The 18,494-nt window shown below is 48.1% G+C and overlaps 2 protein-coding genes across 3 annotated transcripts in view; one reads left to right on the top strand and one right to left on the bottom strand.

The window, feature by feature from the left end:
* Window positions 1-1,853, bottom strand: part of SEPT8 (septin 8) — a 30,530-nt gene extending 28,677 nt beyond the window's left edge. The window contains exon 1 of one of the 2 annotated variants that reach the window (XM_009890723.1): window positions 1,739-1,853. The gene's annotated coding sequence lies outside the window, so the exon portion shown is untranslated. The remainder of the gene's footprint in view (window positions 1-1,738) is intronic. The other variant, XM_009890715.1, reaches the window with a different exon arrangement.
* The window catches only part of SOWAHA (sosondowah ankyrin repeat domain family member A), a 27,290-nt gene continuing 10,526 nt past the window's right edge, over window positions 1,731-18,494 (top strand). Inside the window, exon 1 of the mRNA XM_009891273.1 lies at window positions 1,731-1,856. Coding sequence (XP_009889575.1) covers window positions 1,731-1,856 — 126 coding nt within the window. The remainder of the gene's footprint in view (window positions 1,857-18,494) is intronic.

Below are 18,494 nucleotides of genomic sequence, written 5' to 3'. Positions count from 1 at the left end.
CTTCAGCACAGACAGCCTTCTACCGAGTGCAGCCCCTCTCGCTGCACCCAGCCACCTCCAAGGAGCCCCACAGTGGACACGCTGAAGAGAGAGCAGGAGGGTGAGCAAGCTTCTGTTTGAAAGAGGTGCCATGCCTGCTGCCAAGGGGCTTGGGCTTTTTCCTTCTTCAAGCACCACAGGTTCTGCTCTTCACTGGAGAATAAATACCTCAAGCTGCTCAGAACAGGGCACAGACGCATCACTTCCTACCAGATGTGGCAAAGAGTTGTGCGAGGAAATAAAAACAGCCTGGTGCTCTAGATTAATGTGAAAGGAAAGTCATACGGAGAACTCACTGCTGATGCAAGCCACATTCTCCTGTTCAGTTGTGGGCGCAGCTGGGAGCAGGAACTGGCAAACAGGGGTACAGCCATTTTTTTTCCCCCCTCTTGTCCAAAAAAAAAAAAGTGGTAATTTTTTCCAGTGTGTCACAAATGGTATGGCCAAGTGAGAATGCAGAAGTATCCATTCTGGTGTCCCCAAGAATGACACAAATTAAAAGCATATTGCTCTCTGCTACAACTACCCTTCTGCTAAGGAACAAGTCTATAAAGGACAACTGTGATTTCAGCCATGCTTTTTACTTGTGGTTGGATATGCAGAAGTGGCTTAGGTATGGAACAAGCACCTTGCGCAAGCTGTCAGGGTTTCACGGCACAGTCTATACAGAACCGTATTCTCTTTGGGCAGGCTGAGGGCCAGGCAGGGAGCTGCTGTCGCTGGATGTATTTCTGCTGATCTAGCAGGTTACAATACTTCAGACCTTATACACAGTATAAGAACCGGCCAAAGTAAAAATAATGCTCATCTCATCACTGGAAGGAATTGGTTTCTAGTACTCTAGCCAGCATTGTCTGCTAGATCATGTCAATACCAAAATTAAAAACCGAGAATATAATGAGGTTATTTTAAAGTCAGCCTCTCGCACCTGCTCACAATCTTCAAGACAAATACTTTACAATCAATAAAAACAGGAACAGTCTCTCTCCCTTTTCAGCACAGAGATGGTCATGCTTCAGGCCCTTTGACTCACCCTGGGAAAGCATCAACCAGGCACAGCTCAGACACAAACCTCTTATCCCTAGCTTTGGGGTGCGGGCTGGCACTCAGAAACGACTGAGTTATAACCAGCAGCTCTCAGCTAACACATGGTCTATCTGACTGCATCTACTTGGACACCGTACTCACTGAGAAGCTGCTCATGCCAGCCACCTCGGCTTGCAAAGGGAAATATTTTAACTTGCCGCATACAGTCTTCCCTTATTCCTTCCTATTGCAAAGCTATTGAAGCAGAGGAGATGAGCAAGACCTCACTGATTACAGGAATTCTTCTGGTTTGACCCATTCTCTACAGCTCCTGCACCTCGGCTCAAGGCAGAGCTGGACAGTCCCACCCCCGTTTCCTCCCCCTCCCTCCTCACCAAAGGCAGAAAGTTGATATATTAAAGCTTTTCCCAAAACACTCTAATTTTGGGCAACGAGTCTCTAACAGTCACTTGTGAAAGTCACCACTCGAAAGCATAAAGCTCCAGAGAGCTCAAGTTCACTGAATTTTTTTTTTTTTAAGAGTTAGGCATTTCTGAGTTGCTTAAAGTCACTGCCGAGCCCCGTGGTGCAGCAGGAGACACAAGGAGTCCTGGTTCCAACCTCACCACGCCACCAGCTCTGCCCACGTCTGTTTGCAGAGGACCATGCTCACCCACACAGAGGATGTTGAAGCTGAAGCCCTGTGTGACAGACTTGCTGACCAGCTGATCGGGGAGACTGTCGAAGCCGACATGGCCGCCCAGGGAAAGGTTCCTCTTCTCTTCATTCTGGTAGGGAGAAGAAGTCAGATTAGCAAACTGCACTGAGATGCCAAGTCAGATTGATGAGAGGAACCATCAAGCCCAAGAAATAACCACCATCCCATGCACCGCAGAGCCACCGACACAAACCCTAACGCTGCCCGCCAGAGCCTGTGTTTTGGCACACCACAGCACAAACCCTCCGACAGCCACCAACAACAGAAAAGAGAGGGGAAAAATACTGATCTTAATGGGGAATTGGGAGAACTAAGCTACCAGGCTACAAAGAAAACACTAGCATGAGCTCCAACTACATGCAGCTGGGAGACATTAGCAAAGGAAAACCCACCACCATGTGTTTTAGCACTCATTGCTCCTCATCCTTTATTTTATTTTCTTAAACCCTCCAGCACTGAATTCAGCTCGGCAGACTCTGCATTTCGCCCCCTCCTCCATCTGAGTACTTGATTTTTTCCCTCTGCTCTTGCCATAAGCAGCACGGTTTCGTTCGCTGACGCGTCCAGGGGTGCTAGTGGCACAGGCAGGGCGAGGAACCCTCTTGCTTTACCATCTGCGACCACACAGTTTTCTACCGTTTCTCTGCTGTTCCTGCCTCCTCCATATGCACTTTGTTCTTCCTTCTGTCTCCTCCCTCCCCCAGAGCAAGACCAAGCTCATCACCTGTACTAAGACAACAAACATCCGAAGAGACACCAGGTCTCTGCCCTGCCTTACGCAGAAAGGCAGCCCGGATCTTCTGTAATTCCAGAACAGAGGAGTTGACAGAAGGGTCATTTCTATTCCCAGTCGTTAAAGACAGGAGAGTTTGGATTTGTACAAATATTTCAACAGATGTTGCCACTTCTCAAGGCAAATAAGCAACACGGTCCCAGCCCAGGGACCAGACCACTGTCCCTGCAGCCTCTTGAGCACTCTTCTTCCACAGAGAGGCAAGGATACGTGATTTCAGAGCATCATTCATTCACCCTCACAGTTTCTTTGGTAAATCACTCCGTTTTTCTTAATCACCAGCACACAGTGGAAGATGGGGATGGAAAAGGTGTCTGCCCTTTGCCCGGCTCTGGTTCTTCTGTCTGTCCCTGACAATTCAGACTTAATGTCCCAGCACTAAGACTGTGGGACAAGAACATACCCTGAGAAAAGGCTAAGCTGGTTGTCAAACTTCAAATCAACTCAAGAGGAAGATAAAAGAAATGACGTGATAAGCCTTGAGTATTCCTCTATGCCTGCTAAACAAAACACGAACCTTTGTTCAACTGCATCTCGAGTCAAAGCCTCCCTTAGTTCTGCCTTTGGTAGAACAAATATTCTCAGCTTTATAAAATAAACCACTTAAATCACAAGAACAACTTGTGAACAGCTGAAGCAGCTCCTATGCCTCACGTACAAACCTTCTGGCTGTCCTGGTTAGCATTTGTTACCAACTTTTAGATGATTTTAGCCCAGCGCTCTCCCAAGGGACCCACTCCCTGGACAGAAACACAGCCGAATCATAGCTGTGCTCCTGCGATCGATTCTGTTCCGTCCCATCAGGATCGATCGTGCTCACTAACTAAGCGGAAATAGCAATCGTTTGAAGTTTTCCTGTGGGAGAGACGGCATCAATTGAGGTTTTAAGGTGGCCAAGAGTTTAGGTGAATTAAAAAGGGCCCCTAAGACAGGGAAACCTCCGAGTTATACTTTCTTCTGTTCATTCGTCACCACAGGGAGATGCTAAAGCTCAGACCAACACCTCTGCAGGGAGAGATGCCAGCTGCAGGACGATTCCCCAGCACACAGGGAGCACAGCCAGTCCGTGCTGGTCCCGGCAGCCCAACGCTGACCCGCAGATCTGGCATGGCATGGGGCAGCCGCACCGGGAAGGGGAACATGGACACGCGTGTGCTGGGAAAGGGCTCAGAGGTGTTCAGGTTTGGTTTTCCGCTTAAGGAGGGGACTGTCATAAGGCGCATGAAGCCACTGCGCGCATCAGCGGAGATTAGAGCTTCAAACGCCGGTTCCCACCACTGCAATGCAGTGACAGCCAAGCAAGCCGTTCCCACAGAAAGTCACAGAGTTTGACAGTTACACTTTGTGTCTTTGCATTTTAAATAATAAACAAAAACAAGCAAACACAAACACAAACCAGAAGCCCGGGATGACATTTTGGAAGGGAAATAAATAGAGGCTGCCGATGGCTATGATTAGGCTGAGCGTGCCCGAGGCTGGGAAGAGGTTTCCAGGCAACAGGCAGCACCACTGCTCGGGATTTTAAAATAGGCTCCAGCTCGACAAGGCTGCATTTTAAAATAGGCTCCAGCTAGGCAAGGCTGCATTGAGAACTCAGTCATGCTTCGGCCGGAGGAAATCCAAATGCATTCGCACAGGGCTTTCTTTTTCTCCCCCTTTTTTTTTTTTTTGGGGGGGGTGTTTGGTCACTGTTCGTTACAGGACAAGAATACACTTACTCAAAACTGCTCGCCATCTCTTAAAGCTGCTAAACCAATGAGCCAAACTTCAGTGAAATATTTTTGTCAGTGACCTTGAAATGCACAGTTTCCTTTTATTTCTGTAAGCAGCGATAATAATCTGGTTCAAGTCCAAGACGCTGCTGATACCAAAGCAGAAAACCATTTGCTGTGCTTGCAGTGCATTCAGCTGTCATTCAGCCTTCAAAGGGATTATGTTATTGTTGCTGCATTAGGACAAACAACGGCAACAACTGCTGGAAAGTAATAAGACCAAGAAAAGAAAGAAAGAAAAAAGTTTCCTGTTTTATTCTTTCCCTCCAATCCATTGAGCTTACAAAGCTGACAACATTGCGAACACAACTAATTTTTCTGCTCGCCGGCGTTTGGTGCCTTGACCTGCCCTGCAGAGGACCCTACCCACCACCCGGACGAGCAACCACCTGCACTTCTTCCTGCATCTACCTGCAACTGATTTGTGAGTCTCACCCCGAATGACGAACCCTTTTGGCCAGCTCCCGCTCGCCCAGGGTAGCTCAAGGACAGCTTGACACTGTTCACCTACTAGTAAAGACAACAAGGTCACACTCAAAATTGAATTCTTTCCAGCAGAAGCAGCCAGCCTGCAACACTCAGCATAAATAATCAATCTAGAATACAAATGCTGCAATAAATGAGGGCAGCAGTAATGCAGCAATGTGGGATTTCTCTGTTGTTTCTGCTTTAAACAAAAGCCAAGAATGTCAGGACGACTTTTTCCACATTTGGTGCCAGCAATGCAACTGCCCTGCAGGACAGGAGTGGGCAGGTTACGTGGCAGAGGTGGATGGGATCAGCCACGGCGAGAGCCACGCAGAAACACAGCCCTGCCCTTTCCAGTTGCACTGGTCTCTGCAACGCTCCCGCCCTCCCCAACGCCCGGTGAGAATCAGGTCCCTCATCTCACAGCCTGGAGAGACAACCCTCCTGCTTCTTACGAGGCAAGACCCCATCCTGGGGCTGCAAATAACCATGAGGCAGCCAACCTTTCCTGAAGCCCATCTGGTCACTGTGCAACATGGTAATTAAGAGTTTGGGATGGTTCTGAGTGCAAATTCCCACCGTAAATAGCCACCGGAGCCCTGAACATCACTTCTTGGGTCACTAATGACATCCTACGATGGGCAGCTACCAGGGTTTTACTTGGAGCCTTTGAACATGCTCTTTGAAGACCTTCTGTGCCTTGAGCTGATCTTCAGGGCTTGAAGCAGAGAGACAAGGGGATCATTTGTATTCTGAATCTGGAATTTGGTGGGAAACAAAAGAGTCATCAGAAGGTCAGAGCAGAATTTATTAATCCAAAGTCCTTTCAGCATTTTCACAGATGCTCTGGCCAGGCCGAGAAGCAGAGCCCGTCAAGACAACAGGCACACAAATGGCATCGGGGGGCACAGCCACGGGATCAACAGCCATCCCAGAGGGAAATCGATCTCTGGCTCTGGTTCAACAGCTATGTCACAGGACCCTTCTCCTAGCATGCAGGAGAAAGACAGACGTGCCCTTAGTGTCGCACAGATGGCGACACTTAGCTGAGCACCACAAGAACCAAAAAGAAACCTCCAAACACAGTGCTTCAAATCTGCTGTAAGGCACCAGCCACCCCAGCTCACAGCCACACTGGGGTTGGGGATGCACTTGGGATACCCAACGGCACACTCGCCTGTTCCTGTGGCCACACCAGCACGAAGCTGCCCAGGGAACCGAAACAGCATTTCAAACCCACATCAGCTTCCCAAGCCCATCCACAGCAGGGCCGTGCCATGCAGCAGGACCGCGGGGCTGGGAGGAAGCAGGGGGCAGCATCGCCACGGGCATGGGCAGCAACGCTGCAGGCAGCTGGCCACAAACCACATCCGTAGAAGATGATATATTATTTGGCCCTTTATTGCAAGTGATACAAAAAAAGGCAGAGAAACACAGTCAGAAAGAGCAAATCCAGATCCCTATAAGAGGGTCAACACGCTATTCAAGTATTAACTGGGCTCTTCCTACTAGACCGAGGGAATAAAGAAACTTGTGAGGAGAAGTGGCGCAGGCTACAGCATCATACAGTGTGCCTACGATCCTTTAAAAAACAAAAATCTGCTCACAGTTTCTCTTCTTCCAGTCTTTTCATGCTTCACCTCCAAATTAGCATGTTTCACTTTGCGTCATTACATTTTTCAGCAACTTCTCCAGGGAAAAGTGGCTTTATCACTGCCTGCACAACCCATGGGGGATGTCAGCAGCGAGATCAGCTCCATATTCAGCCGCCTCTCAACCGCAGTTTTCCTAGCTGGGGCTCCTGGTGCGGAGTGGAGTAGCTCACCCTGCTTTTAGATGGGCTGCCCCTGTTCTTCCTTTCACACCAGGAGCAGTATGAACTGACTGGAACTTGCATATAAAAGACCATTCTGACATCAGTTGGTTAAAATTAAAATAAGACAAGGAAAAAAAAAAATATATTATCTTTCAATTCATCTCAACAAGAAATGCTCCTTGGTCACATATGCTTGTGTTTTCTGCTTGAGACAACCTTCAGTTTTGTTTTCCTGAACAAAGCAGGTGAAAGCATACAAGTAAACAAAAGTGTAATTAAATGCCACAATCATAAACGGTGATACTTATTTTTTTATATGATGTTTGGTGGTTGGTTTTTTTAAAAGAACCTGGCATGATGGGAGTCATAGTGTAAATCTTGGGCCCTGCTACAGCAGACTCATCAGCGTACAAGCAACTTGTGAATACACGCTGTAAAACCACGAGCGAAAACCAAAAATCACATGGTTTAGCTGATAAACAGCTAAACCATGACCTGAGTGAAGACTCCTAGTTTTATACCCTGAGGGACAGCACAGCACTTTTCTGTATCCAAACTGCCTTTTCCCATTTCTACAGCCCAACAAAACATGAGTGAGAAAGATGAACAGCTGACATTTTCCAAGGCAAAACAGCAAAGGCCTACGGGGAAAAAGGAGGGGAAACTCAGTCCTTTCTGCTAAATGAAAAGGGCTTGCGCTTGAGCAACGACCTTCAAGCCGAAGGTATCTGCTGCTCCCAAATGCTCCCTCCGGCACCTCTGTAGGCTTTGCACCGTGAACCTGGGGTCTCCCCGAGCTGTGTCCAGGCTGCAGCTCCCCAAACGCCAACCTCGCACGCAGGGGAGAGGCACGGCCATTCGGATGAGAGCTTTCTTGTTCCAAGAGCTCACAGGCAGCGGTATTGCAGGTCCTTCTCTTTCTGAGTTTTTGCCATTTGCGTTTTCCACACACACTTAGAAAAGAGCAAGAGGCAACATCTGCGCAGCACTTTTGCATAGTGCTTCAATTCCCACTACTGAGGCACACACTTTTGTTTATAACTTCCTCAATCCGGGATGGCATCTTGACCTTAAGTAATACCAAATCCTGCAGGACTTTGCAGCTCAGGTCCCCCTCCAACCTGGGTACAGCCCGTTACCTGCACACCAACGCTTCGCAGTAGCTCTACAGCACTGGGTATACCCACGGGCCCATCGTTTCGCACTGCGGTAGCGCACACAGCCGTGGAGTCACAGATCAGCGTGCCAGGCACCCTGCAAAGTGCAGAGCACAGACAGATCCTCTCCCTTCCAATTTACAATCAAATCAAAACAGAAAGATAAAACAGCGCTAGCAGACAGATTGCAGCTCCCCGATCAGCGTGACTCAGAGACCAGCAAGAGGAAGAGCAGGGAAAGCTCCCACGGGCCCCGCTCCGCATGGCTGCGGCACCTTTGGCAGCGCTCCCGTGGCGGGACAGAGCGGTCATCGCTCCGCAGAGGCCGGCTCGGCACCCGGCACAGCTGGGGACTGCTGTTAGTCACAAACCAATGACTTCACCTTCTTCAGTCCCCGTCCACAATCCACCACCACAACAGGGTGCGCAACAGAAATTAATACATATACCAATGGGGTTTGTAGGATGCTATTCCCTTGTCTCCTGAATGGAAATGCATGGAATCAGGAAATCAGTCGGTCCTGATGCAGGGAGTCTCATTTGCAACTGAGCAGAGAAAGGACTGTATAAGATCTGGCTGTTTATTAAATCCAAGCGGCGCAAGCTGGTCGCGTGTACAGGCTCGTGCAGGCTGGCACCCCGAGCAGCCACGCTGCCGGCACTGCCTGCCCCTCGCAGACCAGGCAGTTCAGGCAGCAGGGCAAGGCGAACTGCCCACAAACCCACGGAACAGAGAGGTCTGCTTCAGGGTCCAGCACACGCAGGGTCCCTACAACTGTGTGATGCTGAGGGGACCTTCCCAAAACACACATCCCTGCAAGATTCCTTACAGAGGCGCTGGTAGTTTTGCTGTCATTTCACAAGTAAACTGAGTCATGGAGCAGTTGAGTACTTGCCTAGAGATCTTTGGGCAAACAGCGTTGGAAGCCAAATTCAGCTTCTTCGTCCAAGCAGGCACTCCCTGGGACTTGGCCCAGTTTCAGGATCAATGCAGAAAAAATCTGGCAAATCACCTCTCTCGGGAGATCCTGCCCCATCTCCGAGTACTGGTTCAACAAACGCCACTTGACATTTGCAAAGAAACAGCAGCAAGTACAGAGTCAGGTTTCCACGAAGAAAACATTTCTTTCACCAAGCTCAGCAGCTGAGGTGTAGCCACAGCAGCACCACACCTGACATTTGAAAAGCACCTCTACAGTGCTAGCAACATTCCAAATAGACACTGTCACGCATCAAAATATTATCTTTCTTGTAGTCACAGGCTAAGGACTATTAGACCTATTACAGCATCAATGAATGAACTTGCACTTTGCAGTCTACTAAGGAGAAAGAGACGGCCCAAGAAGGGTAACGAGACCAGATTTGACACTGTCTAACAACAGTCAGAGGATGCTGAGCATAGTAAGCCTTGGCAGAGTGCTTAGGCATGGTATGCACGACCTCGTGGGTGCCGTTGGTACTAGAGATGAAAGGAAGCCCACTTTCAGCTGGGGCTGAACAGTGGAGGTCTCGGCACCTCTCAGGCTAAAGTTGTGGCACCTAAATGCCACCTAATCTCAAGCAGATTTGCAAAGCACAAGCACAAATGCAATGCTGAAGGTTTTCAGTTAATCTCAAGCATGTGCTCAAAATTCCAGATCCCCATTGTGGAGCACTTAATAACAGGCTGGGGGAAGAAGAATGGAAGAAAAAAAAAAACCAAACCCTACAGAGATCATTTTAGATGTGGGGTTTATGCTGATTTACCACTTGTCTTACAATAGTGACCTGCTGTGCTTCAGCTTCTCTGCTACCTCTCACTCCAGTCCGCTCTGGTGGTGGTACGTGGACAGGAAAACAGGACACATCTCAGATGGCGTAAGCAACTCTGCTTTCACTATGCCTGTGCAGGGAGGGCAACGGTGTCTTCCCCACTGTGGCAGCCCAGAAGAGCTGTAAATGGTGACACTGCGATGCCTAACACTGCTCTTCCCTCCAGCAATGGCAGAGAAAAGCCCCAGTGGCCTTCACTTCCTTCTCTTTTCCAACACTTCAGCCAGTTTTCCACATTTCAGCCAGTCATCTCCAGTTGCCTTATGCACACAACAAGCTCCCAGCCCACACTGCAGTCTCCCCCAGTAAAAATCCTCACACTAAAAAAACCACACAATTCCCAGCCCCCCTTTAAACCGCTCTCCTAAGAATGCCAAGAATTTTCCCAGACACTCAAGCCTTTATTCATATCCCTCCCGGCTCCCAGCTGCACTCCAGGCAGGCAAAAACATCACTGAAGAAATCAGATATGGAGTCACCACCAAGACATGCCAAATTAAAATGAAAGCCACTCTACATTACAGAGACAAGACGACTCAAAAGCATGAGGTTCTGAGGTTCTCTCCTGTAGGGCTAACTAAAGGTTACATTGCCTGAAGTGATGCCTTTCTCGTAAGCTTTTGGACCCATTTTTAAAAGCTATTCATAAACTCCAAGACCAGTGAGAACACTGCAAAGAGCAATGCTCAGCATTTGGCAAAATGAAAATAGTAATAAAAAAAAAAATCACTGGTCCAGTATCAATGTTCCACACTGTCCCATACGCCCCAGGCTAGTCTTGGGGAAGAAAACGCTGTGCTACACACCAGTAAAAATCCAGCGTGCTGAACACACACTGTAGTCACCTATCCATAAGGAGGTGGACAGGGATTCAAGTGAGAAAGCAAATCTCCTTTTAAGGCAGCAACTCCTTAGGCAAACTCATTAACTGCTTTCCTGTATCCAAGCTCCTGGCGCCAAAATGGTGTTTTGATTCCTCGGGCACACCTTGTGCTGATATCCCAGCAACACGCCGGACGCTGAGCATTCCCAGCAGCAGGGATCTGCACTCTCAACATATTCCCCTTCTGCACGAGCCTGTTCACTTTAACATTTGCAAGCAAACAGGTGAATTGCAGGCACTGCCTTCAGCTTTGCTTCAGTCTCAGCAGCCTTTCCTCCTTTAAAAAAAAAAAAAAAAAACACCCCAAAAAACCCCACCAAAAACATAAAATAAAAATCCTACACACATCTACAGAATCAAATGAATTGGCACAAGCTTAAAACATCAGTTTTTGCTGACTTTCAGAGTTGAGTTTGAAGGGAGAGTAAAGCGTCTCATCTTTTCTTAGACGACATGCATCCAAGATGATACTCACAACCTGTGAATGCAACATCAGTTTTAGTTTTTTGCAAACAAACTGACTGTTTTTGGCTTAAATTCCTCTCTGGCTTTTTACATTAAAAGCAAAATTCCCATGGGCTTCCTCTCCTTGAGCTGTTATTTACCTATTTCCCTAAAACATTTATGAAGCCTAATTAATTAATTGTGAGGTCTTTCTTAATTAAGAAAGGATTAAACATGCATTTTGTCCCTATCACAAGCCCTGGATGAGAGTTTACCAAGGAGCAAAACAGGATTTGCCGGGTATTATGCACACAATGTTTTGCAAACATGAATGTTGCCTTTGAGAATAAGGAAAGTTGGTTAAAACAGAGAAAACTATGGAACCAAAAATGAGAGACATTTCCTCCAAAATGACCTTGAAGGATGAGAAAGTTCAGCTTTTCGTCAGCCTGAGAATTCCATCCCCCATGAGCTATTCAAAACCAAGAAAGCAAAGTCCAAAACACAAACATAACTTTTCCTTCAGTCTGTTTAAAGAGAACCTAAAATGTAGATAAACAAGAACACACCAGACTACCCCTGCTCATTTCTTTTCAAAATTATTTATTCAGAAGGTGCTGAGGCTTTTAATTTAATGGAATTTTTCAATTAACCCCAACAAGAGACTAATCTTATCACCTTATCTAGTAAGAGACTTTCCCAAGTTCACCCAAGGCAGCAGATGCATTCCCAGCTTGCACTCAACTGATCCGGCCAGCAGGACCTCTTCCCTTCCCCACCATCCTACCACAAGGATGAGGAGGAGACACCTGGCACATACAAATGGCCATGGGACAAAGCCAAGAGAGAAACTGAGTGCCCACCCCTAAGAAGCGGCACGGAGAAGGGTTGGGGCAGTTTAAAAGAAACATTGTCAAAGAGGGAAAACGGATCTGGATCCCCACCATGCCGAACAAGCCACACTGGATATCAGCCACCAAGATTATTTGTTTTAGTTACCACTTAAAATAAACATAGCTAATTCCCACATACGTTTCCAGAATTTATTGCCCGATTATAATAAACACTATCATTCAGCATATTTTTAGACAAGGGAACAGAGATATAATGGGAACCCAAGAGTTTTGGTCACCACTGTACACTTTTTCCCCATTATGCCTTATGCAAACATCTCACAGCATCTCCGCAAACAGCACTTCCAGCTACCGGACAAGTCTCCTTCTGATACTGCCTGGAAGACACCAGAAAGAGAAGTTTTACATATCACAGCCACTCAGCTCCAAGAGCTAAACCAGAGTCATCATGCTAATAAGGTGACTGCTATATATCCTATTAACACATGCCTCCAGAAAGCCCCAAAGTGTATTAGCACAGAATACCTTTAATCTGAAGACTCAAGGCGACGGAAAAAGAAAAGAAAACCTCTGTCTGAAAAAAAGCAAAAAGCAAAGCAAAAAGATCAGCTGAAAGGGCTAATAACTCTGTATGAAACTACAAAATAAACCTATATTCACCAATACAAGCTGGAAACATCTTTGCTGAGGAAGACGAGGAAAGGAAGGCATTCCGGGGAGGCACCGGCTCTGGCAGCCCTTTTTCAGGCAACCTTTTACTGCGGCAGAGCTGAAATCCAGGATCAACTTGGATTAGGATCCAAGTCCCAGAGCAGCCCTCAGTAAGGAGGGTCTGGATCAGAGACCCAGCAACGTCCCTCTGACCCGAGCTGCCCCGCCATCGCAGTGCTGTCCCATGTGCACTGGGCACCTGCAGGAACGTATATGCTATTTAACACCACACAGTCGGTCTCCTCTCCCAGCGACCGACCTGAGCAACCTTGGCTGCTGCTGCGGGAAGGTTCGATTTTCCAGCGTGAACACCACGAGCTCTGGGAACATGCTTCACAGCAGTCCAGAGTTGAAGGCATGCCCATACAGTCCTTTGCAGGCAGACATGAACTCAGCCGAGCAGGAGCCGAGGGATGTGTCCTGCCTCTCCGTTACAGCAAGAACCAGCCGAAACGCTCAGTGCCTGTGGAGGACTCTGGATGCATTCCCCGCATGTTTCCTCGCACACGTAATGCAGTAGTGACACAGACTCATCACAGCACCTCACCCAGCAGCGAGGAGAGGACGGGAGCAGCCCCAAGTCCCTCGATGGAAATCCAGCCCAGGCTCTCTCGCTCCGCAGCTCCCTGCAACAATCCAGTTTTGAGGCTGTGCGAGCCAGAGAGGGCAAGCGCCCTGAGGCAGGGTGCTCCATGGGAACCTCTCTCTAGCTGTCTGACATCTCTGGAATCTCATGTGTGTGGGAGATGGACTCTTTTTGGCTTCACAAAGGAATCTGAACATCTAAACAGAGTGGTGCCTCCACAACCCTGACCCCATCCACTGGTCAGCTCGCAAGCCCAGACCAGCGACTGGGGATGTATCCGAGAAGCCTGCGGTTCTCACTGATGCTGTTCTCCACCAGCCCTCTGAAAGCCTCCACTGTCACCCCATTTTGGAGGGTGCGGATTCCCTGTCTGGCTCCACCTTTCACATCCACATGTCACAAGTCAGAGGCAAGCACAGCTGCTTATGCCAGAGACGAGGTTCTGGAAGCAAAGCACGTGACTGGGACAGAGGAGAAGCAGCACCTTCAGGATTTCTTTTTCCTCGCTTGAGCTGCTCTAGGAGCAGAGATGGGCTCTCCTACCCACTTGACACTTTTGCGATACATGAATACAAATGCAAAGCTTCAGGTATAAACCCAGAGCTTGCTGCAGCTACACAGAGGTGCGGAAGGGGAGAAACAAGCAGGCTGTACATGAAGACACAGGCCCCACCTCATCAAAACACAAATACGGAACAGGACAACATTATTTCTAAGGGTTGCAGCTAATCTGAAACAAGCAGGGCAGCTTCTCCCATCCACAGCCTGAAATGTGCCGAGGACACATTCTGAATAATCAAAGTTAATCACATAAATGTGCCCCGACCCCACACAGGCGGGGTGGAAACAGTGTGCCCACACCCTGCATGTCTCCATCAGTCCCATGGCCGCCCAAATTCCTCCCCTTAATTGCACAACCCAGGAAAAGCCAATTCAGCACCATGCCGTTTCTTCTCCTCCCAACCTCTGAGCCAACGGAGCACGAGAAGGAAAGGAGACGAGCATGACCATTGCTCCTGCAGACAGACAAACAGCCCAGTCCCCAGAGCACTCCCTTTGCACGGCGGTGCCTCGAGACGACGGCACTGGGGACAGCGGGGGCACTCGGAGACAGGGCTGCGTCTCTCCCTGCAGCTGGTGACAGCACTGGTATTCTGCTACAGAAGATAATATTTAGGGAGCTTTTGGCCTTCCAGCAACGCTGGAGACTGGCTGACAGCTGCCACCACAGCACTGACGACGAGCCCTGACACCATGCCGGCCTCCTGAAAGAGAGTTATTCTTTAGGCTTTCATTTGTTTTGCCGATGCAGAGGGCACACACGGCTTCAGCATTTGCCAGCTCACGTCCTTCCACCCACTGCCTGGGCGCTCGCTGTGATTACAAGCGGTTAAGAGCAGCTCTGGAGCTCCCACGCAGAACAACATGTTGCATCTCTGCTGCAAGAGGAAGAGATGCTCCGGATTCACCGACAGCAACAGCACCGCAGCAGGGAAGGGAAAAAAAAAAAACAACAACAAAATCAAACCCCAGAAAAATCTTTTTCTGTGCAACATTTGTTCCCAGCGCATACATTCAAAATAAGTGTTTAACTGCGATGGACTGTGGTTGAGCTAATTGGTCCTGCGGTTGAAACAGTCAGAGCTAGCTTCCTGTATGAGCACAGGCGAGCCTCCCAGGAAGGGATTGCGGGGCTCGGAGAGGCAACCACCAATTTGTCTCCTCCAGTGGAAGACCATTTTCCCCATCCCTCCTTCCCAAAAAAGCATACGCTACAGGCAGAAGAGCTGGCCAGGGCAGGGAGGGAAAGGGCTGCTCCCGCTGGGCCCTCTTCCTGGTGCATGTTACCAGCTTGGAGAAAAATCTGTCACTTCTGTTCCACACTGCATGGGGGATCACTTGAGTTTTTCCAGGCTAAAGGTAAAATAATTGAACGACAAAAACAGACATGGAAATTTAACCCTGGAACTTCCCAATGGTGCTGCTGGCTGGGCAAAAAACAGGGCAGGAGGAATGTCCGAATCCAAACAAACCCCAGTTTCCACTGGAATTGAGCCATGGAAACATTTTCCTTGAGAGTTTGATTAAAAGAAAATGTAAGTCTACGCTTAGGACTTGCGGTGATTAAGTCTTCTGGCAACTGCTCTGCCCTAGCCACGGCACGCAGATCTGTTCTCAGCCCACTCCTCATGCCCATCTCTCATGGTCTAATCTCTGCCCCCCTCACAGGGAGGAGCGAGTTTAGGCTGTGCAGCCAATAAGAGAAAACACAAACTTAGAGAAAACAGCAGCAATGCGTGAAGTTTATCACAACCCCAGCAGTTATGGCAGGAACGGGCACCGTTCAAAGGTCCTTCTCCTCCCACAGAGTTGGGAGCAGGTCACAAGAAGGCAGCAGTGTGTAAACAGGTAACATTCACACAAAGATACTAAATTGGCCAGACCCCCCCCGCAGTTCGGCAGCTCACTTTCCAGCGTCACTTTCACATTGTCTCTTTCCAGTGAGGAAGATGATGTTCAGCTTTCCTCTGTATAAAGTGCTGGGTTTTCTTCCAAGATCTTCTAAGGGGTGCTAAAGCTACCAGTAAAAGCCTAGCTATCCACCACTGACACGAAGGGGCATCTTCTCAGGACTGCACGTAGACAGCCGCCCCACAACCACAGCTCACACACAGCTCCATGCATTCATCCAGTGCTGTCTTCCCCGGGCCTCACCGTTCACAAATCCCTTGTCTGTGCACAATGCCACAGTATGCACACAAAGCAATCAGCCATGACATTTTCAGAACTTACAGCATAACAAATTCTTATCTCAGCCCAAACTTAAGGCTGAGGACACCTGCTCCTTCTCACGTGCACACGTCCGAGAGCATGCAGCTGCCTAGTTCCGAGACCAAGCAGATCACTAAGCGACAGCACTTCGGGAGGTCACTAGGTTTTATTTAAAAAGAGAGAAAGCAACAGATTTGGGGGGTTGAAAAAGCTTCCCAAAAGCAAAACAGTCTTACAGTCTCGGTCTCACATCTCATCCCATTTACTCTCCTACGCATCTCCAGTCGCTCCTCCGTCACTTCTCCTTCCAGCTTTTCTAGCTTTCTCCTGAGCTTCTGCATTTCCCTGCTGCATTTCACGCACTTTCTGGTTTCCGCTTGCACATGCTGGTTGGGCTGTTTCCCGCTCAACATACCAACATCTTTGCCAATACTGCCAGTGTCTGCCCCAGCACACAGTCATCACACGTGCTAGCTCAGCACTGGCCAGAACAGGCAATGGAGAAGCTTTGAGCTTTGATGACAATATAAAGTATTTCGTAATTGAACCAAACTTTACCAGTTTTCTCTCCACTCTGGTGGTAACCGTAATGAAGGCAACCAGCCTCAGGTATCTAGAAGCAAAGCCTGCGGACCAAGCGCTGGACGCAGCAGTGGTGAGCCACTTTCTCAGGGCAGATCAGCAGAAAACTTCAGTCTCTAGGGGCTGAAGCCAATCTCTCTCTCAAGCACTACATTCACAAAAACAAAGGCGGTCTTGAGCACCGCTGGTGTGATTCTGCTGCCTTAGAGGCAGCTTTCTATCGGCGAGCTTCCTTTCATTTGCTTTTGTTGGTCATTTCCAACAGCAGCACTTCAAGGGAACTTTATTGTGCTGGACACAGAGGCGTTCTGGAGGACTGTACAAGGGAAGCAAGCATCTGGGGAGTTTTGAAAACACATTATCCAAACCTAAGGGTCACTACATTCCAGGATATCAGTGTCAGCTGGACGCTTATAAATAGCTTCACCAATCCGAATAGCATGACCTATTGTATACCAAAAGCCTCCTTCAGAGGCTTTTTCAACACTACTTCCCACTGCAGATACAAACAGATGATAAAAATAAATGAATTTATCATCACCTCTTCTTGGCAGTAACGAGCTATTTCCATCCAGACTTTATGCTCAGGAAACTGAGACACAGTGATATAAAGTGGCATCAAGAAAGCTGTAAACCCTGCAGAAAGAACAACTTGGAACACCTTAATCATGAGGTTTCCATGATATGGCTGGAGGAACAGCATCAGAGCCGAGACATGTGCTGAGGATGAAGGAAACAGCGGCTGGGACAGTCCTCTGCCCTACATGCTGCTCTCCCACCTGCTTCTGCCAGACCCGTGGTTCCAGGCAAAAGGCAAACTAGTCCAAAGGCAAAGATCAGGAGATCACTGGATCTACTGGGCCTGCAGACCCCTACAGCTCCCTGCACAAAGCAGATTTTCTCCTAATGGAGTTGGGCACTAAAGTCATGTTGGAGCCCAGCCATTTCACTTTGGTGCCCAAATAAGAGCCAAGCACACACTCCCCAGCCCCCCTTTTTTAAAATAAAAGTGACAGAATATTGACACACGTACACCAAGCATTCAAGTACCCACACCAAAGAAAGCAAGATTAAGTTTAATTTTCTCCTGGGCTAGGCAATATTTTAGGTTCCTGTAAACCTATGAAAACCTGCATAAACATCAAAAAAAAGTATTTGCATATGATACAAACACAGAATGAATCGCAGTGGTACGGTTATGGTGTTTCCATTCCCTGCCACTGAGGCTTTACTTTAACCCCTCTCCCCAGAGCCTAGAAGCATTCGCTTTCTTAAGTAAGAGCCCACAATCAATTTTCCTTTATGCAAGTTTTAAGTAAGTTACAGTCTTGCAAATTCATTCTTGAGCTGGAAACTTTTGGGCCAGAATTCAAAGAAATGAAGCAGAGTTTGAGATTCTTGGCAATAAGTAGTTTACAGAGAAAACAGTAGCAGGTACTTGTTTGTGCTCAAACGGCATGCCTATAATTCAGACAACCACCACTGCTGTTCCCATTTATTTAGCAATATCACACCAGACATTTTTGACTTTTGAGAGCTATGCTATTTAATGTGGCAAAACTGTTTTTAGCTCTGAAAGCCTGCAAGATGCATCACCGAGCTATTTAATCAGAACATCCCTTCCAACGACAACAAAAAACTCAAGCCTTAGACAAAGAATAGTTTGAAGCCGACACAGATTTTAGCCAGATTGACTTCCGATAGCAGTTATACAACATGTGAGCTGCAGAGAGGCGGCTGTGCACAGGTCACGCTCCATATTTGCTGTACAGCATTCTTCATACATTGGCTCAGAGACCAGTTAGCCTCAAGGGTTTGCTTTACCCGTGTTTGAATCAGTGTGTCTCTGGCAGTATTATACACACACCGTTAAGTTACTCACTGTTTCAGTGTTTGGATACCACTGGTATGTAAACAATTCTCATTTAGGAAGGTCTAACCCCATTTCTTTCCGCCCCTCGTTGCGGGGTACTCCATGCCTGCAGACACACGCATCCCGGACACCCAAGGAGGGGTCACGAAAGGTTTTCGTTACCGGTTTCGGCATCAGACCGAGCACCG

This window comes from Charadrius vociferus, unplaced genomic scaffold (assembly GCF_000708025.1).
Source record: "Charadrius vociferus isolate BGI_N301 unplaced genomic scaffold, ASM70802v2 scaffold370, whole genome shotgun sequence".
Classification (NCBI taxonomy): Eukaryota; Metazoa; Chordata; class Aves; order Charadriiformes; family Charadriidae; genus Charadrius; species Charadrius vociferus.
This window is presented reverse-complemented; position numbering and strand designations above follow the sequence as displayed.